The sequence below is a fragment of the Oryctolagus cuniculus genome, chromosome 9 (genome assembly GCF_051225735.1).
Source record: "Oryctolagus cuniculus isolate XC-2025 breed Fujian yellow rabbit chromosome 9, ASM5122573v1, whole genome shotgun sequence".
In the NCBI taxonomy this organism is placed as follows: domain Eukaryota; kingdom Metazoa; phylum Chordata; class Mammalia; order Lagomorpha; family Leporidae; genus Oryctolagus; species Oryctolagus cuniculus.
Window position 1 is genome coordinate 18,581,625 of NC_142875.1, and position 25,825 is coordinate 18,607,449.

Sequence of the window (25,825 nt, forward strand, 5' to 3'; positions counted from 1 at the left end):
AGTAAAGTCGTATGTACAAGAACTGAGAGTTTATTGGGAGAAAAGAGCTCTTGCCAGTGGTTTTCAACTACTAATTGGACAGCTAGAGAGACTGGTGAACAAGAAAGCTCTCACCTTTAGCTTTATCCTGCAGGACAGTGCTCTAGCAAGTTCTGGTAGTATTTATTTTTAAAATGGTTGACTCATTAAGTCTTGCAACTTTCCAGTAGGAATTGTGAAATTATTTGGAACACTTATTTGGGCTTCAACATATTGGCTAGGACAAAAATCTCCAATCTAGTTTGGAGGAAATATAAAGGAAAGAATAGCAGTGCAGTGACTGCCAAACTTCATTTACATGAAGACCAAATCCTCTTTGACAAAATGTCCAGTTCTCATTTTCTTCACTTCGCATATTAGGATACAGGTTTAATTAAAACTATGGTAGCTTTCAATCTATTAGGTATCTTACATGCTGCCCATAAAGCTTGCATTTCTAAAAAAAAATAATAATTAGAAAAGAATGAAAACCCAGATGATTTTGGTGGGCTATCCATTGTTTCTGGAAGCCTACAGCAGTGTGTCATGAGAATGGAATACAGGTAAGGATAACCTGTTCCTCAGAGCATTGTAGGCCATTATACAGGGATGCATTTTCCTAACATCAATATTGCTCTTGTAGGTTTTTGTAGTCAACTATTTTAGAATGTATTTTGTCTTCATCTATACATAAATTTTTATGTCCTTCAATAATGTTTTTATTCATAAGAATTGTCTTAGACTTATCAGGCAATTTCTCATATTTTTGTCCTATGTAACTATTGCAAGAGCCCTGTGTAAGTACTTTGCCCCCATTCCGCTGGCCTCAACTCTGCAGATGGCCTAACAGAGGCACAATAAGCAGTATTCCACCATGTAGCAGAAATAGAATAACATCCTTTACTCATTCCACTGTATACACAAAAGCCTGTTGACTGTGTGACTTGACGTACTATACCCACCTGTATATTGATTTAACAAACTGTAAATATAAACATAATACCATTATTCAGCTACATTTTAAAAATCATTCTCTGCTTAGCAGAAGAGTCTGCCAATCTTCCTGAGATATATTTGAAAAGTTCTATTCAGTGGAAACTTTTGCATTAAAAAAGGCAGATGATTTTCATAAGAGTATTTATTCCCCTCTACTCCAGCGAGCCAGAACATCATTCCTGACCACTCCCAACTGACTTCATTTATGATCATTTTTCAGCCTGAATTCCTCCCTGTTAGATGGCCCTGTGCCCTCTAACAAGGAGCTATGCCAATTTTTCTAGGACACACACGCCAATCAAATGTAGGATTCAATAGAGAATATTGCAAATGCCATCTCTTCAGCAGGATGTCCATTATCTCTGGCAGTATCATGCATTAGCACCAAATACATCTTGAGGGCCAAAATTAAAATTATGAATTGTGGAAGAAAATGTAGTGCAGTAGATGTAGGATTTGATTCTGCCAAAAGGACATGGTAGATTCTAGAAAGCACCTGAAAACTCATTATTCATACAAGTATCTTAGTGTTCAACATTGTCTTTGAAATTTGAATCAGTTTATGAAAAGAATAATATCCTGTTGTTATGTAAGTAAACTGTGTCACCCCAGAATTAGAATTGAGTGCAATTATAAGAGTAACAGCTAGAAAAAGTAGCTAGATAGACTATAAAGCCAAATTCAAAGACTCATACAAGAAAATATAGCCTACAACTTTCCAATTAATTGCTGATACATTACTTGGCCAGCCCTTTCCTTTATAGGCCTAAATTCCTGGATGTGCAGTCTTGAGTATACACCTCTATCCATAGGTCATTTGTTTATGACTCCCATAATCGGCACTTTGTGAATTACACTCCCAATAAAGCATTTCATCTAGTGTCATTCTCCTCATTTTGAGAAGAAAAAAAAGTTATTACAGTCAAAATAAGAATTCAATCCCAGATAGCTACTATTCCTGACTGGCGAAATCAAAATCACATTAAGATTCTCCTCTCTTTACATTTCCACATGTTCTTCTTACAAAATATCCAAAGTATATAACATGTATTCTTATTCCATGAATGTTTAATAACACACAAATACTCCTATTGTAGCATATTTTGTGACAAATCAGTATTAACTGTTTACGTAGTTTTATTATCTCCATAATTAGGAAGTGAATTTTCATACTGCCTTTAGAATTTATGCTCCTATTAATGTGAAATCTATGACAGGCAAGATAAGATGATCTAAGACAAAAGGGTCCCCATGGATAGATCTTGTATCAATAGTCACCTGAATTGTGACCTATTACTTCCTATGTTAATCCACAGACACAATCTATTGACAGATGAAACCTGCCATTTCCCACTATTATTCATTTTGTGGCACCCAGTTTGGAATGGGAGCTCTTTTAGGGCAGAGGCTGGCATTAATCATCACTATACCCACTGCAGCTGGGAAAGAGTTAGTGCTCTTGCTGAATACAGGCATGAATGAATCCACAAGTTGGTACCTCCCATGGACTGCTGAAAGGACCCTGGCCAATCCTACTGATTGTCTTTTTCATGCCTGATTTGTTTTCAGAGATTTCTCATAGGAACTAACGCATCTGAATAAGACCTTCCTTTCCATCGCTCATTCATGACAACAGCCTTGCTTTACTCATGGGCATGAACGATTAAGTCTTCTCAGAGGAAATTATTTTAATTACAGAAATCAGAACAGCTTAATTGTAAATGTGCAATGTGAGCATTTTACAAAAGAGAAGTTGCTTTTCCCTGTATTTCTCTTCTTTCTCTTTAATAATTTTTATTACTCACAGTAAAACTGGCCCCAAGATTTCAACATTCTGGTGTATCTCTCTCTTCTACTTAACCACACAGGAATATCTACAATGTCAATATGTAAAGATTATAAATCTACTAGTATACACTTCTATCCAACAAAAATTCACTGGACTAAATTATAATAAAGCATTCAACAATTCAGAAGTAAAAATTCTAAGACATGAAGAGAAGGAAATTCTGAAGAAAAGAATATAATCACTTTAATAACTATGTAAATGGTATGGATATCTACATGTAGATACAGAGAGGTAATAGATAATTTGGAAATCTGGAGTACAAAAGTAGATCTTCAGCTACTATGATATCTAGGGAACAGCTAAGAGAATGTGTGGATTCTTGGGCTATCTTCAGTCATTAGTCTTTCATTTGGCAACAATGTTTTGTACCTGGATGTTTCAACAAACCTTAAAAGGAGCTTGTGTTCTACTAGGTAACTACATTCACAGGGTACTTCATTTTCTCTCTCTTGCAAGGACTCTAGGATTCTTGAAGAATCTATGCTACATCCTTTCCTAAAACCATCACATGTTCAGGACATCCTTTACAATGAAGTGGGAGATGTTATTCTATATAACATCTCAACCATGGCAAGACTGAGAGTAAGTAAAACGTAGTACAACAATACTAATAATATTTATCCAACATCTAGCCTAACCTAATTGCAGCAGTGCTTGCTGTGAGAAATATTAAGGATGGAAGCACACGCCCTCTTTGAGTCATACATAGTTTACAATCTTTAGGATGAGAAGGGCCATCATGCAGGAAAATGTGAAATTTGAAGATAACGAAAATCTTAGTGCAGATGTTCTGAAAAGAGGCTGTGAAAAAATTGATGTGGGTGTAAAAAGGGCGTCTGGTAGACTTTTATAAGATGTGATAATGAGTAGATTTTACTAAGCTTTGAAGGAGGTGGGAGAGAATGGTTTGAAAGGGAGGGAAGGGAAGGGAAATACAGGATAGGTAAAGAAAATGGCAGAGAAACTGTGACCAAAACTCCCATGGGGGGGGGGTAAGTGAATAAATTCCTTTGAATAAAACTGAGCAACAGGGCAGGTGTTTAGGCTAGCAGTTAAGGCACTGATTAGGGGCCGGCACTGTAGCATAGAGGGTCAAGCCATACGGGAGCCGGTTCAAGTCCCGGCTTCTTCACTTCAGATACTGCTCTCTGCTGTGGCCTGGGAAAGCACTAGAAGATGGCCCAAGTCCTTGGGCCCCTGCACGTGTGTGCGAAAACCTGGAGGAAGTTCCTAGCTCCTAGCTTCAGATCTGGCAGTTGTGGCCAATTGGGGAGTGAGCCATCAGATGGAAGACCTCTCTCTCTCTCTCTCTGCCTCTTCTCTGTGTGTGTGTGTGTAACTCTGATATTTCAAATAGATAAATAAATCTTTAAAAAAAAAACACTAAGATCCCTGCATTTTACTCTAGAGTACTTGGGTTTAAGACCTATCTCTGGCTCCAAAATCTAGTGATGGCTCAAGTGATTAGATTCCTGCTGTCCTTGTGGGAGATTCGAATTGAGTTTCTGGCTCCTGGCTTTGGCCTCTGAGGGAATTTCGGGAGTGAATCAGCAGATGGTATCTCTTTCTTCATCCACGTGTCTCCCTCTCTGTATCTCTGCTTTTCAAATAAATAAATAGATGATAGATAGATAATTTCAAGAAAATAACTGAATATTGAATTAGGACTAATGATTGAGTGCCATGAAATGAGAGACAGAGGACCAGATGCTATGCTGGAGACTTTAGACTTGGCATTCTCTTATAGAAAGGGATCTGACATTTCAAGTCCATGCCTAGCAGAAAGTTAAGCACTTAGTAAATGGTTCAACTTCTGGAGTAAATGACAAACAAGGTATTGCCAAGACTGAAGAAGTGACTTATTCAAAATGATATTTGACAAAGATATTCCTAGGATGCCCCAAAGACGACACACAATCTTAAGGCTAATAGTTGCTTCGATACGCAAGAACTTACACTTGAGATGATCAGAGTTTAGGTTTCAGCAGAAACTAAGGCACAGGAAGAGGAGAAATATAAATGGGATGCAATACAGGAAAAAAAATGACCTACATAGAGGCTATCAAGTGATTGTGTTGCTTGAAATTATTAAGGTTGGTTTTCAATAGACAAGTTTGTAGTGTTGCTGAGTATCCAAAAGAAAGTGCAAACCACAGATTCTGGAATGAAGACAAAGTAAGGATTTGAGAGTGCAATAGACAGAAGTTACCCACAGACTTTTTCTCTGCTGGAAATACCCTGACATACTTGTAACCTCTAGAAGAGATTTTTGACTCAGCAGTGGAAAGTGGAGAGAAAAATGACACTGTGTAGCTAAAATTATGGGATGCTGACACTAAATTGTCAGCCCCCTGAAACAGAGTCAAAGTTGTATTAAAAAAAACCTCCTAACCTAATATTCTCGGCTCTCTTGAGGGAAATTATTTCAAATCTCACAATAAATCAGTGTACATATTCTAAATTAATTTAATGAATAGAATTATAAAATGAGTCTCCAGTCAGTTCTCCAGCACTGTGATGCTGCAAGCCTGGGGAAAAGCTGAGTGTGCACCAAACGTGGCTGCTGCTCAGAGCCGAGTGCTTCTGCCAGGTTGACCTGCTCTTCTATGTTACAAAGGGATGTTCAAGAACAAAAAACAATTTACAGAGTGGTGATGGAAGTATCCATTTCATATTTGTCACTTAAAAATTAGTAGTAATTGTTGCATTTGATTCCTGTCATGAACAGCTCTTCTCTGATGACAGACATGCTATGAGGATGAATGTCAACATTGACAACCCTGTGGTCTATCACTAGATACACACAAGTGGCAGTCCATTAAAATTGTAATTATCTCTTTCTAAAAATAATTATGTATTTATTTGAAAGTCAGAGTGACAGGGAGAGAGAGAACCAGAGAAAGATCTTCTGTCTACCAATTCACTCTCCAAATGACTGTAACAGCCAGGATCACACCAGGAGGAATCCAGGGGCCAAGAACTCCATCCAGGTCTCCCACAAAGGTGGCAGGGACCCAAGTACTTATGCCATCATATGCTGAGTCCAAGGTACAATAGCAGGAAGCTGTTTCAGAAATGGCGCTGGGACTCCTATACAAGCTGTAGACATTCCAGTTGGTGGCTTAATCTAAGCACCACAATTCTGGTACTTCCCATTGATTTTAAACTATACATTACAATGTTTTGTGACAACTTAAGGGGACCAATGTTTCAGGGGCAGTTATCTGAAAAATATTTTTACACACCAAAAAATATTGAATACTCTCAAATCTATCTGAACACAAATGAGTCATGTGGTTTTGAGACATTGAATCTGATGATGGGCCCCTTTTATGAGCAGTTGGACCTTTCAAATGAGCTAAATAGCACAGAGAGCCTCTCAAGATCACAACTTGGCACATATTAATTGTGTGGATTGTTGATGTCAGGCAGCTGACAACTAATTAGTCTCATCCACTTTCTCAGGATTGAAAAGACTGAAAAATCAGAGTAATCCATCCATTATGATTTTTCGAAAGCTTTGTTGCACATTATTTTGGGGAAAACAGGTCCCGTCACATATAGGACTTTTGAGACAATGGCAAAAACAAACCTAACCATAAAGTGGCCACGTTATTTATGTCAGAATTCTAATCACAGAGTTCCAATGATAAAAATGCATTATGCAAAAAAAAAATGGCTCTCAATTTTCCTTATAACTAGACTTTTAGGGTTTATTTTCTATAAATAGAAAAATGCATTAAAACAATATTAATATACAGTACACTTTAGTACCTACTAGGTACATGTGGTTCTTGGGCATATAACATGTGTCTAGTACAAATCAAGATGTGTTTAAGCACAAAATACACACTGAAATTTAATCAAGTATGTATTTATTCTCATGAGAAATCCAAAAGAAACATTGTTTCAGAGGTTGTGATCTGAAAAGTAGATTCTCTTCCAGAAAATTATGATCTATCCTAAATGGTACCTCAACACAAACGAGTTATGTGGTTTAGAGTCATTTAATTTGATTATGGGCCACATATTATGAGTATTAGATTTTTTTAAAAAAAGATCTAATTGTATCAGAGCAATTTAAAATTTCTTTTAAAACTGATTTTATAAGAAAATGAAACGTTATATTGATATTTCCATTGATTTCATAGTTAAATGGCAATGTTTAGGGTACGTTGGGTTAAATAAAATGTTCTATTCAGATGACACAGGTCTATGGGCCAGTTGTACTTTATTGTAGTTACAGAAAATTTTGAATTACCTACATAGTTCACGTAAGTGTTCTATTAAATGGTACTGCTATATGCCAAGGAGCTTTATTCTCTCAAAAAAGGTTGTTCTCTTCAAAGACAAAAACCTCAACTCTTCCTGATGCAGTGTAGAACTGCAGAAGAGGCTCAGTGTCACTCAGCCCCAGGGTCCTTGTCTAATAACTGGGATAATAACCCGACCTATCTTGGAGTTTTAAGTAAGGCTGAAAGGCCAATGTGTGAAAGTGGTGGGTGGCAAGGAGCACTGCTCAACATCCATCAGCTTCAATTTACATTAGACAGGAACAGCATTTCATAATGGTAATGACACTATGATGACCTTGATGGGAAAAAATGCTAGGCCCTATGCTCACTTAATATTCATTTTCTCAGGAATAAACCTGGAGTTGTACATATTACGAGGATGTTTTTGAGGTCACTGGTAAGTTAAGGGAGGGGGAGTCTTTCCCCATTCTAACATTTGATTAAGGAATACTTTTAGATTCCATGCATATTTTTTCGTGATATACATTGAAGATCCCTTGTATGTATGGATTTCAAAAACTTTTTCTGGACCCAAATAAATCTACCTTTTAAATGCATTTTCCACAAACTTTTTTGGAGTGCCCTCATAACAGCTATCAGAATACAGCTACCTACTATACTATTTTTTTTTTTCATCAAACATGGCCTTGAAATTTGGCTTTTTTTCATTGAAATTTGGCTTTCAGTATTTCATTTTTGGTAGAAGACTAGGTACAGAGAAACATTTCTCTTTTATGAAAGCAAAAGCCAAGCATTACGAAAGATGACAACGAACTTAAGCATCATGCCAACTAAAGGAGTGACCAGACCTGCGTCAAGCTGGGACATGGCTATTGAAGCTAAACAAGTTCAGTCTAAACATTAATCAACTCCAGCTGATTTTTGCTATGCGGTTGCAAGCCCAGAGTGGTTGTACCTTCCAAGAAAGTGTAAAAATCCACATTTTATGTGAATTCTCCAAATCTTGAAATTCCATTTGAAATTTTAAAGAATCCATGCCAAAAAAAAAAAATGTTATCTGTGGGCCAGTTTGGACCACAGTCCACCAGTTTGCAATCTGGCATAGATTCAGATTTTTGACCCAATGGAAAGTATTGCCTGTGGATTTCTACTAAATATTTTTCTATCAGTCTCTTTCCTACATCCCCTTCATGCTTCCACCTTTCTTTTCACTTTTGAAAAAAGAAACAAAAATGCTTCTAAGTCATGCCGTTATCTGGAGTGTGATAAATCAATCAATAAACTTTATAGTCGAATACATGATGAGGAAGTCATACATCCTGGAATTTTGACTGAAAATGAGTCAGGACAGGTGCACAATTTCATGCGCATGCACACGCATGCACACAAACCACTGAGGACTGTATTTTCTTCTTTTGTAAAAGTGTTGAGGAAGTTACTATTCATGAATGATTCCCAGATATATTGGCAGCAAATGAATCTTGTAGGTATTAAAGATGGTTTTAAGATATAGGAGTAATTTTTAAAGAACTATCACTGATAACTAATATAGGAAAATGCATATTATGTTAAAATGCAAAAGAAGAATTCACTATTAGAACATCCAACATGATTTGATATCAGATTAAATGAGAGGTATACTAGAAACACAAATTTTTGAAATTAGTTACCTCTGGGTAACTAATCCTCTGGGCATTTAGGATTATTTTGTTTTCTTCATTGTATTCTGTGCTTTTCAAAAACAATTTTTGGATGAGTACATATAAATTTTATAGTCATAAAAACATGAAAATAAATGATTTTTCTGACCATTAAAAGATGATAAATATTCAGGTCACTTAATCTAGAAGGGCAGTTTTGTTTGCATTTTCTTGATAATTTGAAGGGGAAAAAAATCTCCAATTGTTTGGGATGATTCCTAAGATTATATTACTTCCCCAGTTCTCTTTGTCCCATAATTTAAACACAAGTGACAAACTAATAGATCAAGAGGGAGATCTTAGATATCTAGGGGTCAAAGATTTTACAGTTTATTCAACATCTGGCATATCAGACTGTTCCTGAAAAAAAAAATCTACCACTTTAATACTAAAAAAAAAAAAAAAAAGGATCTGCCAAGATAAAATTTGCAATCTGAATTCTATCTGCCATTCTAGCCAAAATGTCAAGGTACTTTTTTCTCCATTCCAAAATAGATATTTCTGATATTTTATGGAAATTGTGTCATAAATATTTTATATAGTTATCTTCAGCCTACAAATGCAGCAGTATATCATAAGGTTTGTCTTCTCAATAAAATGCTTTCTTGCTAGCACCATTGAAATCTTCTTGGCCCAGCCTCTCATTTGAGCAAAAAAATCCTCAGAAGGAAGGAATGAAGATCTTTGAAGAGTGCTTGGTTCTTTGGAGTTTGTAAAAGCATTATAAAACCGTGCACTTATTACCTATTGCTCATTTTTGGAAATATATTTCATTAAAAAGTTGCCTTATATCTTGATATATATAAATTTTTTAATAAGAAAATATCTTTTTAGAACTCCAGGAGCAAATGAAAGTTTTAAGTGCCTACCTTAAGTAGGTACTTGTGTACCTACTAAAAGGACCGTATGAAGCCTTATGTTTCCATAGTTAATATATCTTCTAAAAGTTCTAAATTTCAAGGGATGAGCTTCTTGATTACAAAATTTCCACACACAAAAAGCTTGCTTTTCTGATCTTTTCAGATATTATGAGCCAAAGAGAATAAAATTTCCATATAAAACCCACTGTGTTCTAAGATTTAAGTATACCAGTAGCATTTTTGACATGTAGCTCGTTCCTGCAAGGGTGAAAATAAGTTTAAAAATTCTGTCTATGCAAGCTGCTTAAGTGCTGTCTGATGTTAACGTGGAGTATCTATTGATTTAGGCTATAGTTTCACTCTCATTTGAATCCCAAGGTCACATTATCCTATTACTGACACTCTAAACTGTCCATTTCCTTGGACAGTTGGACACAAGAAAAAGTAGCATTTCCATGTTGTGTGCTATATTTAAGGATCTGGGATTGATCCATTGTGTTTGTGCTGAATGCCGCTTATCAAGGTGAAGAGGCAGAAAAAGTACAAATGCAGGGGGATAACCCTAGCCTGTAATCACAAAGATAACAGGGAAGAAAACCCATGGAATGTCATAACGTACCCCCTACCATTCTTACAAGCAAATATCTGTATGACCTAACACCCCATTTTGGAAAATACTAGCATGTCATGCTCCCTACATACGTCCTGCTTCACTGTGTCAGCACTATTAATGCAATATATCTGTCAAGCTTTATTAAAATTCTTTTTGATGTATATCGTGGCTCATAAACCTCTACAGTGCACTGATGGCACATCAGGGAATGTCCTTGTAACAATAAATATCTAAAGATGGGACAATAAAAGAGAAATCCTCCAAACTTTCAAGTCTGGCCTATGATGCCGCATACCCAGCAATGCTTCCTGTCATTGCTCCGAGCGAGCTTTTGCATGTGTAAGTAATCACAGCATGACGTTCAAACCTCCTTTCCCAGAACCTTCAGGTAGGAAGAGCATTAATGTGTTCAAAGTTAAATATCCAATAACAGAGGTAGCATTGACACTGGTATAAAAACTGTCAGGTCCATTGTTCTTTATGAAGCCATTTTAGAAGCAGCATTCTTTGAGTTATAGCACTAGAGTTTTATCCTTGGGCTTTTTTTATATTTGTGTTGTGCCTTAATTGGCACATATCACCAGTGGATGTACCCTATTAGTAACAAAGATGTCTTGTCTGCTTGTAGCACACATTTTCCATGGCCCCAGAGGAGTCCTTGTATTTGTGGGACACAAGCGAAAAGCAGACTTGCCAATCAGAATGGGTTTACTGAGAGCCCATTGTGGTTGTAAATATAGAGAATATACCACAGGGAGAAAAGGCTAGGGGGGAAGGCACAGCAAGATGTTCTGAGAGACTGAACACAGAAAAAGATAAAAGACTAAACATACCAACAGGATCAGTCAAAATATGTTCATTATTTTCTTATTATTCTGAAATACTGCATCTCGAACTATCCGTTGTGGTTCAAATGAACTATTTTTCCTGATATGTCATGAGCAAGTATCTATCCTTTAAAACATAATCGAAGCCAGCACCAGGGCTCACGTGGCTAATCCTCTGCCTGCGGCGCCAGCATGCCAGGTTTTAGTCCCGGTCGGGGCACTGGATTCTGTCCCAGTTGCTCCTCTTCCAGTCCAGCTCTCTGCTGTGGCCCGGGAAGGCAGTGGAGGATGGCCCAAGTGCTTGGGCCCTGCACCCGCATGGGAGACCAGGAGGAAGCATCTGGCTCCTGGCTTCGGATCGGCGCAACGCACCGGCCGCAGCAGCCATTTGGGGGGTGAACCAATGGAAGGAAGACCTTTCTCTCTGTCTGTCTCTCTCTCACTGTCTAACTCTGCCTGTCAAAAAAAAAAAAAAAAAAAAAAAAAAAAAAAAGAGAGAACGTAATCAATACGCATGCAGTTCATGCCATAGGGGACTGATCACGCAAGTTCAATTACAACCAAGGAAGTCTACCGATGGTGTCTTGGATGTTAGGGAAATGTGGGGAAATGTGCAATTGCTGTGAAGGTTTTTAAAAGACTGCATTTTTTGTACTTGTTATGAATGATAACACTTGTCTGCGTACCCTGTTCTTGAACATGTAGGGACAAAAGTTAATGTCTGAAACAATTAAATTCACTCTGGTCAAAATGTGCTTGCTAAACTTAGTAACATTTCACAGACAGCCTCAAAGGTCTGTTTCCTCTGCCCTTCTCATGTCACTGTCCACAACAGTTGATGCTGTCAATTTCCTTATTTCTTAAAATCTCTTTCTCTTAACTTTCAAGACACCACGGTTTTCTGGTTCCCATCATTTGTCTTCCTCTTCTGAATCCTCTTTAAATGTATAACTCCCTGATTTTTCATCTGATCCTGTTCCCTTCTTTCTCTAGCAAATGTTATCATCCGTTGCCAACAAACATTTATTATCTTCGTCGTTCTCAGACCAGTCAGCAGACAGACAACAGTTCCCAAAGTGAAACAAAGTGTGTGCCAAAAACTATTGGATGCTAGAGATAGAAACTGAAAAGAGAGCACCAGACATCTCTCATTTGGTCAATTACAACAGATTCCCATCCTAGCATCTGAAATCAGTCTCCCTCCATCCAGTATATCATCTCTATGACCATTTCTCTTAAGGAAAATCTGGTATTTCTCTTTTGAAAAATCTTGGCAGACAGCCCTTGTCTGTGCAAAGATGTTCAAATTCCTGAAGTTGAAACAGAATGACCATATGAGATGGTCCAAACCTCCCTGCTGGTCTCATTTCCAAAGAACCACAACTTTTCATGATTCAAATCTTTGTACATGTTGGGCATTGGCAAGAAAACCATGCCCTTGCTCCCCTCTGTAAGCCTTTCTTCCATTCTTTAATTCCACATCTATCTATCCCCTACTCTAAGGTGCCCTGTTCGCCAATTGAGCAAAGAAAGCATGTATTTCCCTTGGTTCCCACAGAATTTTATCCACAGTCCCATCATCAACCCAACTGTTTGTACTACATTTGAACCTTTTACACCTCTGTCTCCTCTGGACAGACTATGATTTCCTTATAGGTGATTTCACTCATTGTTCTCTTTGTTTCTTACTGAACAATTCCTGCCACATAGTATGTGTTCAGCACATGTCCCTCAAAAACACTGGAATGTGTCTATCCATGGAAAATGTATCTTTTTCATTACATGGGCAGAATAAACATGCATAGAATCATTCATGAAAGAGTTGTTACTCAATGGTTCAGCTAAGGTTAAGGTTTTTGGACTTATCTCCTGCTATACAGTGCTTTTTACTTTATTCCTTAAGAATTCCATCAGCTTATAACACTCTGTACACATAATTCAGTTTCATACCTCTGCTCTTGTGCTCAACTGTTGGCTGCTTAAAATACCTTGCACCATTCTTGGTTTCTTGATCAGCTGTCCAATATACACACTTCCTTCAACACATGGCTCAGACACCTATATCCCTGGAAATGTACTTGTACCCAGTTATTAAAGTACTTATTGATAATTCTTTCAATATATATTGATATTACTTGTTTCTGTTTTTCCTCTTTCCAATTAATATCTGCCAAGTATTTAAGTTACTTAGTCTATAAATGTTAAGAAATTACCAATAGCACTTGATGTACAAAACTCCCTGGACAAAAATTTATTGCTAAAATGGAGCTAAATATCCATACTGGCAGGCTGGCACTGCAGCTCACTTGGCTAATCCTCTGCCTGCGGCACCGGCACACCAGGTTCTAGTCCCTGTCAGGGCGCCTGATTCTGTCCCGGTTGCCCCTCTTCCAGGCCAGCTCTCTGCTGTGGCCCAGGAGTGCAGTGGAGGATGGCCCAAGTGCTTGGGCCCTGCACTCGCATGGGAGACCAGGAGGAAGCACCCGGCTCCTGACTTCCAATCGGCAAAGCGCACCGGCTGTGGTGGCCATTTCAGGGGTGAATCAATGGAAAAGGAAGACCTTTCTTTCTGTCTCTCTAACTCTGCCTGTCAATAAAAAAAAAAAAAAAAAAAAAAAAAAAAAAAAAAAAAAAAAAAAAAAGAAACTCCATACTGGCTCTGTTTTTATAAAAAAGATCCAGAATTTGGGTCAGATAAATGGTGGATTATCATAAAAAACCACCTCTGTAAGGGGCAGAGGATGTATCTGAGAAGTAAAGTTTTGACAAAACTGTGGTTCCTAAACTTTTCTATTCATAGTACTTTTTAGACAGGATTAAGGAGCCACTTAACTTCTCATTTCAATGAAATTAATACTTCAACATTGGATTCAGGGAGAGAAAATGTACTTATTTTAATGGAATTCCTGTAGATAGCATAATTAAAATTAAGTAAAATAACTCAAATGTGGGTTATTAGAAACAGACACAAACTACAAAAGGTCAAGAAAGTGACATACAAACAGCATTTAATGTTTTGGAAATAAATGATTTCACTTTCCTCACATTTTGCTTTCTTCTATAACCATTTTCCAAATCTGTATATCCAGACTATAAATTTTGCAAGATAATTTAAAAGTAGGAAAAATAATCAAATGCTTTAATCAAAGCAATTAAATTATTTAAGCCAAAATGGAAACGTCTCTCTTGTGCAGACTCAAGTATGATGCATCCCATGTGCTATTACACAGAAGGAAACTGTTTTTTCTTCGAACACCTTGATCTCCTTATAGTTTCGTGATTTCAAGAGCTTAGCATAGTACCTGCACTGTGATAAAATTCATACATTTTCAATGAATATTAATAATTTATGTCTATTGTTGTGATTCCTAGTATACTAATATTATTATCAGTAGTTATCATTAAATTTCAATGTACTTCCAAAATATAAGGTCAAAGGCTGCAAGCATAGGTTACGTATGGTGATTTAAAAGATGTCAACATAGAAGCCCTACTGATAGTTTCAAAAGATTTACTTATACTGCTGACATTGTATACTACTGAGGTAATCTACACTAAATAACCAATCAGTTTCTAAAGAGAAAACACTAACTACAGAAAAACTACAACAATTGTTTCATTCACCCAAGGCCTTTCGGTGGACCTTTTCATTTCTGGATCACTCCAAAAAATTAACTTCAATTAAAAAATTGTCACAAAAGGAACAAAACAGTAATTCGGGTGATAGTCACAAAAGGCAGTCTTATTTTGTGTCTTAAATTGTTTCCCTGAATTGAACAGCTAAAAGGCATGCCATTTCCCTTGTAAAATTAGTTCACAATAAATTCAGAATGGTTTTCCATTGTGACCAGAGAATGCCTTAAATGGAGGAGTTTTACAGACTTCATTTCATCAAATTTGATGATAAATTTTTTAGCCTCATAATGCACCCAATGCATTTGTTGAAAATTGGCTCTGCCTATTGCTTTCTAGACACACATTGTTAATTCAGAGCTATTTGCTCAGGTGGATGAACCACTTTAGCATCTCTTCAAGGTCTGTTGATGAAAATATTCTGGTCTTACCAAAGATTAAAAGCCATATTCTCATTTTAAAGTCAAGATCTGCAAGGAAGAAAGATTGTAGATAGAAAAAATATGATAGGGGCCAGAGTGCCATGGCAGGTAAGGCTGCTGCCTATGACACCAGCATCCCATATGAGCATTGGATTGAGTGCCTGCTCCTCCACTTCTAAACCAACCCCTGCTAATGTACCTGGGAAAGCAGTGGGTGATGGTCCAGGCACTTGGGCTCTTTCCACCTACATGGGAGACCCAGAAGGAGTTCTAGGATCCTGGGGTAGGCCTGGTTAAGCTGTGACCATTGCAGTCATTTGGGGAGTGAACCAGCAGATGGAAAATCCTTCTCTCCCTGCCTGCTGTGTGTGCGTGTGTGTGTGTCCTCACCATAACTCTGCCTCAAAATAAATAACAAATCTTAAAAAGAAAAGACAGATAGATGATAGATTGACAGCAATATAGATGATAGTGGGATGGATAGATACTTAAGAGTATTGGTCATTAGTTCAAGTTCTAGGAATCCCAACTCTACTACCTACCTAATTTGATTCATCTGGAATGAATCCACGACATGACTTCCATAGTTAAAATGATTGCTTTTCACATAATTTACAGCTTTGACTCATAGAAGACTCTTTAATTAAGCTGGAAGATATGACAGGCACATCTTTGTGTAAATGACATCATGATAGACTGGAAAGACACCAGATTTGTTTCTGCATTTGCCTCCACAATGAGTAACAGAAGCTTGGATTAAGCAAACTGCTCAGATCTCCCTAGGAAGCCTACTCTGTTCTTCACAATGACTCACAGCATTCAGAGTGGCTGTGGGCATGCATGTCCCCACTCACTGATGGGCGTGTATCGGGGAAGAGGTGGTGCTTTAATAAAGGGACAATGCTAATACATAGATCTATTCTATCTGGGCTACTACATTATCACCTATTTTTACAGGCAGCTTAGAGTTTTGCTTTTCCACACTCACCCTACATTATTGATCACAATATAGTGAGCATGCCAAGTGCCTGGCTAACAAGCCTATAAACCACAGGGAGTTCAGAGACTTGATCACAGCTATGTAACTTAAAAGAATCAGAGGTGAAAAACAGCAAAGATTCTGCACACTTTCACTAGCAAAGAGTGAAGGCTCCTGATACTCCACGTCTTGCCAACACTTGGCATGCTCAAAAATGGCAATTCACAGAGAAAATGACTCTCAGCTCAAGGACATAGATAGTCACTCTACAATCACATAATGACTGTAAGAGAAATAGCTTGGGGGTAGAGTTACTTAAAGTAAACTTGTTCCATCCAAAGGCTAGAAAAAAAAACAAAATTTATATCCATAAAATATCAAGCATGAGTTCTCAAATTAACTCTGCTGATGCTTACAAACTAGTCCATTCATTTTTCTTACAGGGAAATTCCCTATAACAGTATGTCAAAACATTTGTGTCAAACTGCTATGTTTTGCCAAGGAGATAAATCTTCTAGTCTAAACAATTAATTAGAACTTATTAATGATGTCGTCAAGATATAAAAAGTCACTGTAAAAAGAGATAGAGAGAGAGAAATGGAAGGGTAAAAAATTCCCAAAATATCCTTCAGGAGATAAAACTACTCTGTGGATCTCAAATTGGGAATTTTGTCCCAAATTTTTTAACTCTTTGGCCATCATTTCACCAACTCTAAATCATGTAATTACTAGAGCACAGGGAAGCTTCTCATATTTAGGGAAGGCCCAAAACTCAATAGAATTTTTTCTTCTCCACTTAATGTATTTAGTTCTAGTAATATTTTATTCTTCTTATAAAGATAGTTTGGGTGCTGAAAATCATTGTAACACTAGTAGATTTATTTCTAGTTTACTGAGCTATAGACCATCTGGTAATTATTAGGTGAGAAAATTCATTGGTAAAACACTGAAATGCTTGAGTCATACATTCAGAAAAAAAAGATTCAGCTTCTTTTAATCAGAAGAAATCTACCTACCTTCCTACCCACCTACTTCTGTCTATCTTTCTCCAAAGGCAGTGCTATGTGTCAGCCTAGGATTTATGATTTTAGTTGATTAGGGCTAATGAAACCCAGGTCAGATCAGGCAATATTTGCATAAAGCAAGTGTTTTTCTATGACAACATGATCCACTAACTACATCACACACCCGCAGTACCTGCTCTACAAATGAATGTTGGTCCTGAAGGAAGCCAGGAAAGCAAGAATGCAGTATTGAAGAATATATTGCTTATCACCCTGGAAAGATAAACAAAAAAGTCATATTCCTCTGATGGCTGCCCCATGATGTTACCCTCTACCATAAAGAAGAATGTGCCAGCTTTGGATAGACAGATGCCTCAAATAAGGCACCGAGAGAAGTGCCATCTATGCAGCTGTTGCTCATGCCATGCTCGGGAACACAAGAGAGTCAGCAGTACAGCGGCTTCACCAGAAAACAGAGATTCTCTTATCTCACCAGAGCCTTCCCAGACCACCCTGTGTGCATCTAAGCATTACTCCTACTCAGGCAGGATCAGTAAGAACTATCGGGAATGTTTGCAGGTGTCACTCCATTCTTTTTAACGTCTGATCTCATGTTTCTTTCTTTTTTTGGACAGGCAGAGTGGACAGTGAGAGAGAGAAACAGAGAGAAAGGTCTTCCTTTGCCGTTGGTTCACCCTTCAATGGCCTCCACGGCTGGCGTGCTGCAGCCGGCACACCGCGCTGATCCAATGGCAGGAGCCAGGTACTTATCCTGGTCTCCCATGGGGTGCAGGGCCCAAGGACTTGGGCCATCCTCCACTGCACTCCCTGGCCACAGCAGAGAGCTGGACTGCAAGAGGGGCAACCGGCGCCCTGACCGGGACTAGAACCCGGTGTGCCGGCGCTGCAAGGCAGAGGATTAGCATAGTGAGCCGCGGCGCCGGCCTGATCTCATGTTTCTCAAGGGCTAGATGCAGGCTTAGTTTTCCGACCAAAGCAAAGGCTTCCATCAGATGCTTCTGTGACTGTTCATATCTGCAGTTTCACTTATTACCTTTATTTAACTTGTTTTTACAACAAATGACATCTGATCAAGAAAATGTGGAATGCATATCTATGTTGTATGGTTATCTGTAGTTTACAGACTCTCTTCAGGTGATCATACTTGCTCTTGGCTATTCTACCTGGCTAATTTCTTATTAATCTACTTTTGGGGCACTTGGTTCCTTTGGCATCTAAATGTTGTTGATATACAATAAGAAGTACTGTTTTGAAGTTATATGAACTTTGCATTATGAAGCCATTTATTACTATCCCTGTAAAGTTATTTTGGAAATAACCTTTCCATACAGTCCAATAAACTCTTTAGAAATTCATCATTTGAAAATGGGTTGTATGTGGTGGGCATTGTGGTACATGGGGTTAAGCCAAGGCTTGGGACACCTACATCTCACATCAGAATGCCTTGTTCAAGTCCTAGCTATTCACTTACAATGCACCTTCCTGCTGATGTGCGTCCTGGGAGGCAGCAGAGAATGGCTCAAGTACTTGTGTCCCCACCACTTACATGGAAGACCCGGATGGAGTCTGGGCTCATAGATTTATCCTGGCCCAGCCCTGCTGTTGCAGCCATTTGGGGATTAGGCCAGCAGATTAAACATCCCTCTATGTCTACCTTCCTTTCAAATTAAAAAAAAAAAAATAAAATGAATTACAAGTTTATAAAAAGTGTCCCAGAGAAATATTCTAAGGTATTCATTATTGTTATGGCAAAATATAAATAGTGTGATCAAAGTGGAAAAAAAACATAGCAGGAGAGTATCAATAGTTATGAAAAACAAAACAAAACAAAACAAAACAAAACAAAACAAAACAAAACTGTGGCTCTTTGGCACAGCCCTGCAATGAAAAAGTAGTGTTCTGCAATAATCTTTGTACAAATATGACCTTTTTGGAATGACATAATATTAGAATCCTGCTAAGTCTTGCTTTTACTTTACTTCTTAAACTCATTATCTGTCAGTTTATCTGTGGGACAGACCTCATAAATGGGCAGACCCATCTCATAAGAGAAGTTAAATGTCAAGCAAGAACTTAAACAGCAGAGATCCTCTACACAGGAATTACTCAGTGTTTAAAGATAGAAGAGAATGATCCCTGCATTAAAGGTTTGAGACGTCACCCCCAAGGAAAGGCCCCGAAGCGGATTAGTGATTTAGCTTTTTCATAAACCCAACACAATACATAGTGCGGACTTACAAAGATAACGGATAACAAAAGGAATGCCAGATTCTACATTCTACACCTATTAGTCCGCCCTAATCCAGTCCACAGGTGTCGGCAAAGCCTCTTTCTTCAGCAGGAAGGAATCTGGCCACTTTGACACATGTGAGAAAGGAGAAGAAATGCCAGGTGCTGCTGTCCCGAACAAAGGCTGGTCTCCACCTGCAGACCGTCGCCTTGTCTTCCAGGGGATCATCCCCTCTGATGGACCCTCCCTTAAAACTCTCATCGGAAATGCCAAGCGTCATAGGAACAAGACTCCTGGCTTTGCACCTTTCTTGATTAAAGTTTCACTGCTATATTGTTGATAAATACGGGCATTATTTTCCAAATCACATGGAGCTGCTTGAAATCCTCTTTCCTCATATAAAGGAAGCAACAAACAAAACCAGAATGAAGTTGTTACTTTTAGCTGATTCCTCTAAGAGAAGGAGCCCTGTAACTATGAATTTTACCTTGAATTTTTTAAGGAGGCAAGCGTTAGTTTTAAAAGCAGAATTAAAGAAGCCCAAATAGAAAAATAGCAAGTTTTCAATTACCTTGGAGACTCGGTTTGCAACTTCTCTGCCCACCGTCAGCCCCTGGACAAAGGTTCGGGCCGCAATGAAGGCACGGGTAACCTGAATCTTCAGCTTCCGGGGCACATCTCCGAACGGCTTCAGCTGGTCTGTGTACTTGCTCACACATTCCAGGTAGTCCTCGCTGAAGTGATACTGAGGGTTTATCAGCTGAAACATCCGTTCCAGGAGCCGGGCCCAGAAGTCATTGAGCATCTCCTCCAGGTTCACGTTGCCCCCGGTGTAGTATCTTTTGAGCTCCGTGAACAGGTCCTGGAACACTTCTGAATTCTGCATGTACAGCATGCCGTAGGTCCTTACAAACATATCATTGAGTGACTTTTCTGCATTCTCCAGGAGCTCTCGGAAAAATTCTGCACGCAAAACAAGAAAGCAGTCATATGTTATAAGATCTACAAAGTCTAACACATCGACTTATCTGAAATACAACTGCTTTTCTTTACCGATGTGGGCATTGGGTTGAGTCCTGGCTACTTCACCTAATCCAGCTCCCTGTTAATGGGACCGGGAAAGCAGAGAAGATGGTCCAAGTACTTGAGACCCTGAACCAAGCAGGAGACCTAGAAGAAGCTCCTGGCTTTGGTCTGGCCCAGCTCTAGTCATAGCAGCCATTTAGGGAGTGAACCAGTGGATGGAAGATCTCTTTCTGTCTCTCCCTCTCTGTAACTCTTTCAAATAAATAAATCAATCTTAAAACAATTTTTAAAAATGAATCAAACTCAGGAATTCTGATATAGATTACAATTGTCCTAACAAGTGTCCTTTTTTTAAAAAAGATTTATTTATTTATTTATTTGAAAGAGTTACACAGAGAGGAGAGGCAGAGAGAGAGAGAGTCTTCCATCCGCTGGTTTACTCCCCAATTGACTGCAACAGCCGGAGCTGCACCAATCCAAAGCCAGGAGCCAGGAGCTTCCTCCAGGTTTTCCCATATGGGTGGGGGCCCAAGGACTTGGGCCATCTTTTACTGCTTTCCTAGACCACAGCAGAGAGCTGGATCGGAAGTGGAGCAGCCAGAATCCGAAGCAGTGCTCATATGAATGCCAGCACTGCAGGTAGCGACTTTACCTGCTGTGCCACAGTGCTGGCACCCCAAGAAGTATCTTAACCACCACACCAAATGCCTACCCTATAATTGCTGTTAATAGGCATTTTCATACAAAAATATATCTTGTGATTGAAAATATTTTAGATCAATGCAAGTGATATTTTAAATGAGATTTGATGGTCATCTATGACCTAATAGACAAAGAAAATAAAGGATGCTCTGATTTTGCTTCGAAAGAGCTGCTATTAACTTTAAGAGTTACCATTTAATATGCCTTCAGAGTAGCTCAATTATTTGTGTCATTTATTGCTAAATTTTAGAAAATCTCGGGTTCTATATAAATTCAAATTAGAATAGGTTGCAAATATGTTCAAAGTATTATCAATAACATGATAAAAATGCATATTGGTAATACATTTGTTCCCTATTATTATAAACTTGTTCTAGTACTAAATTCATTTAAATTGTTTTTATTTGGGATAGTCCATAAGTGGGTGTTCAAAGTAATGCATTTGTACTCTTTCTCATTTCTATAATCAATTAGCAGTGTTCAGAGATTCATAATGTAATTAACTTCATATAATAGTAAAACTATAATGAATATAATTTAGGTGGTCATAATGAGTTCAGAAAGCCATGAAGTGTCTTGGGTTATTGTTATAAATATAAGTGATCATTTTATAGAACGTGAATAAGTAATGCAATTTTGGCTTTTTGGTTAGTTGAGTCTAAATGAAAAAGTATATACCAGCAAATGAACTCCCGCATCCTGCAATGGCACTTTAGTTAGCACCATTGACCTCTCCGGCTCAGATGTTAGGCTCTCTCAGAAATACTTAACGTGTAGTCACCTATGCATTTGCACAAAGGAGCCTAGGTAGAGCCAGCTCAAGTTTTACCCCATTTGGGGAATGTAAGTTGAGGTGGGGGAAACAGCCAAGGATAGACAATGCCTTGGAGTTGGGCCATCTGAGTTCCCAACAACAGAGTGGAGCTGCTTTACCTCTCCAGGGTTCCTTTATACCCTCTAGATCCATGTCCCTTCTCAAAAATGCAAGGACAAAGAAAGTCTTGGGTTGTTTAAGAACTCTTCAGTAGGAATTTTAAAAACCGAAACAAAAACAAATTAAAAAACAAAACAAAACAACAACAACAAAAAAAACAACTCTCCTTTCTTGCAGGCTGGGGAAGTTTCCTTCCTAAGACACAGATGGAAAACGTGGTGAATCCTGTGGGTTCCAGCGAAGCTACTGGTGGTTGCTCCAACACTGGCTGGAGAAGCCCTAGAGTTAGCTACTTCGGTTCTGTTTATTAAAGAGATTAATGTGGCCTCAATCATTAAAAGAAAGGTACCTATCATTATGACAACTCCAAACAACAAAGCTTAACAGGTCTCTGTTCACTTGCTTACTTTCTTCTGATCAAATAATACATTTTTTTTCTTAAATATACAAATTCTGTTTCTACACCAGCAGTTAAAATATATGGATTATCTAATGGTTTGTGGCTTATACATCCTGTGTAATTTTGTTCATATCTCCAAATAGTCCTTCTTATTTTCCTAAATGTAAAGTCAGATTAAATTTTATTGAACTCTAATGTTCAGTGATTCAAAAAGTACAGTAAGTATTGAATCAAACAAGGCAACATTTTCAAAATGGTCTAAGGATCAATTTATCAAAAATTTTACATATGCTATATGTTGATATTACTTAAGATTTTATTAAATCAGAGCATACCGATTTTTTCAGAAATGCTAATTAGTTTGTCCTAAAAAGAAGCTATACTAAATTAATATTAATTTCATAGTATAAAAATGACCCAAGTATAAACCTTTTCTTCTTGAATTCAAGAGTGAAAATAGCATGGCTCTGCTGATACAGGAGTATGATGAAAGGTATTATAGATTGTGAAAGGAGATAGAAAAGAATAGAAAAATCACTGAATTGAAAAATACTAATATGATGAGAAGAGAGAGTGCATTCTAATCATGAGATCTGGACAGGCCATTAATTCATCTTCTTTTGAGGTCAATTATTTTGTTAGACCAAGGAATTAAAGCTAAATTTATTGAATACAGAAAACTGCCTTCAGCAATGAACAGTCAGTAATCAATAATGTGGTCTGTATTTGCAAAGAGCTAGACACACACACACACACACACACACCTGTTTGGTCCTCATCTCTCCAAAGACTACAGCTACAGATGTTTGTCTCTAGGGATGAAAGTTTAGTTTGTCTTTTTCTGAGGATAACATTGCTTAGGCTTCTTCCCTCCTGACTAGGGGATTCTGAACTATTGGGCCTAATGTCTATCTTGAAGGTGAACTGTGAAAATGCAACTTCCCACTCCATTCTGGCCTCACTGATGTGTAAGCCAGTATTCATGATTGAATATAGAAAATAAGTTATCATGTTTAAATAAATGTGGCTCAGGAAACATTTTGCTAGACTGCAAGCTTTAACTTCGGTTGAAGAATGCGCCATTATCTCAAGTTTGCTGTTAGCTTCACTGCTCCTCAAAAGCCAAGTTATTACTCCTTATTCAAGATTATTATATGGTATACTGATCCCATAATGAAAGCTAATACTTGTTATCAAAACACACTAATGTATCAGCCAATTATGACAAATGCTGCTATCTTAGGGTACATTGATCTAGACCAGGGGATCCAGGGAACTGAGACAAAACGAATATCCTCTGAAATAAGGATGCTCATTTCATTTCAGCATGTCTGTAAACCTCCACCTTTTGAAGGCTAACACTGAACAAAGTACTTTATGAAAATGGTTTCTCTGTAAACCAGAAAAAGATAGATTTAGAAGACAGCTATCAGATCCATTTTGCTGATAAAATATTACGTCCAAACAACAAATGTAAAAAAAAAAAGTGCAATGTAAGAAAAAGCATTCTCATGCTAACCCTTTGTTTAATCAGAGGGGGCAAAGCTCACATTGCTTTAAGGCCTGCAGCCAACAAAAATCCTCATCTGCAAGAAACAGTTTAGCCGCAAGAAATGCTATTTGATTTTTTTCTTCCCCAATCACAAAATATACATCAAAGGTGGTTGCTTAGGGCTCAGTTATGCTTCATAGGTGCACAAAAGAACTTTTCCAGCCTGCCTTAGCCTCTGGGAGGATTTTATTCATCTAGAGGGGAGATTTCCACGCAAACATCTGTTTGCTGCGGGGCAGATGGCCTCAAGTCGAGGAATAGTCTTGGAGATAAAAACCACAACTGTTCCAAAAGCAAAAAAAAAAGTCTGTGTGATACTGCCTGATCACTTGGAGAGACCTCTTAAGGGACAAAAATCAACTCCGAGGAGCCAAGAGGTGCCCCAAGGACATCTACGAGAGACTTCAAATGAAGCCTCCAAATGAATGGATTGAAATGTAAGGTGGGACACAGGGCCAGAGGGAAGCAAGAACAAGAGGGGGAAGTCAGATTAGAGGAGCTCTTAGGAACCCACAGTCCACGCACAACAGCAAAAGCTCCTATTCAAGCCAGACATGTTGTCTTATTACCACTACTGAGAATAAACGTTCTGAGATGCTTTCGGCATGGGGTTGGCATTAAGCACTGCAGAGCATATTTTTCTTCTTCTATTCTCATGTTCTCCACTAAATGAGTTTGGTCATCCCAGCCAATATTTGGCTAAAGAACACCAGCAAGGAGGAGCTGGCATAGAAAATAAAATAGTTCTGAAAGCCGACACATCCTCTAAGGGTTGAGATTCACAGACACACAATAAAGTGGCCACCCTGCTGCACCCTGATATCTTCATGGTTGAGTAGGAGAATCCCTCCTCATTCACACACATCTTCCAGCTTTGTATTTCAGAGCCTCTGTCTGCTTTTAGAAAACTCCTTGCTTACATAACACCCTGAAGTGGCCAGCAGGACGATGCTGAGTTAACGAGAAGTATCAGTGGAGGGAGATCCTCACGACCATCTATGCTCTGCGATGTTGGACTTTCTGGGTGAGAAGACAGGATCCCTACATGGCTTTCCCCTTCCTTTTCCCCAAGGGATGAGAGTCGGTAACAATGGATGCTGCTCAGGGTGTCCTTGACACATGCGCTATCATTCCTGTCAAGTCACAGCTTATGTGGTCTTTCAAAGCTGGTTACCACTGCTCTAGGTCACGTGTGTCTCATCCTCCACACTGTTACTACTGTGAGATGCACCATCTTTTCTTGGTGTGCCAGGGGTTGGGGACAGGGTGCTGTCCTGTGCATTGTAAGATACAAGTAGCACCCTTGGTGTCTACCTGGTAGACACTAATGGCACTGCCCTCCCTCAATAGTGATGACCAAAATGTCTCAAGAGACTGCCAAATGTCCTCTTGGGTACAAAATCACTCTCACCCCCCACCTTACCCTCACCTGCTGAGAGTTAGCGTACTACTGATAAATTCCAGAAGCCTGAAAGGAGGACAGAAAAATATTCTGAGAAAAAGCCAGCACATTCTAGACCTCATCAACCTCATGATTTATTTACAATAAAACCTTGAAGAGCTGTGTCTGGAGTGGAAGGAATAAAATTCACTTTATATTCACAGTAAGATTCTTGGTGTGCTGTATGGTACCTGTCACATGGTAGGGTCTTAAAAAGTGGTGAATAGTGAGCAGATGAAAATAGATTGATGCATGTATGTGAATATCCACTGCAAAATTATCCTGATTTGATCTGGTGAGCACTCCTCTCAGACAGAGATGACTTTGTGGACTCATCTGAGAGAGAAATGCTACAAACCACA

At 38.4% G+C, this 25,825-nt stretch overlaps 1 protein-coding gene across 4 annotated transcripts in view; it reads right to left on the minus strand.

The window, feature by feature from the left end:
• The window catches only part of GPC6 (glypican 6), a 1,205,004-nt gene that overhangs the window by 570,510 nt on the left and 608,669 nt on the right, over positions 1-25,825 (minus strand). For all 4 annotated transcript variants that reach the window (XM_089303510.1, XM_089303511.1, XM_051850542.3 and 1 more), the window contains one exon: positions 19,980-20,371. In XM_089303510.1, the coding sequence (XP_089159636.1) occupies positions 19,980-20,371 (392 nt within the window). The remainder of the gene's footprint in view (positions 1-19,979; positions 20,372-25,825) is intronic.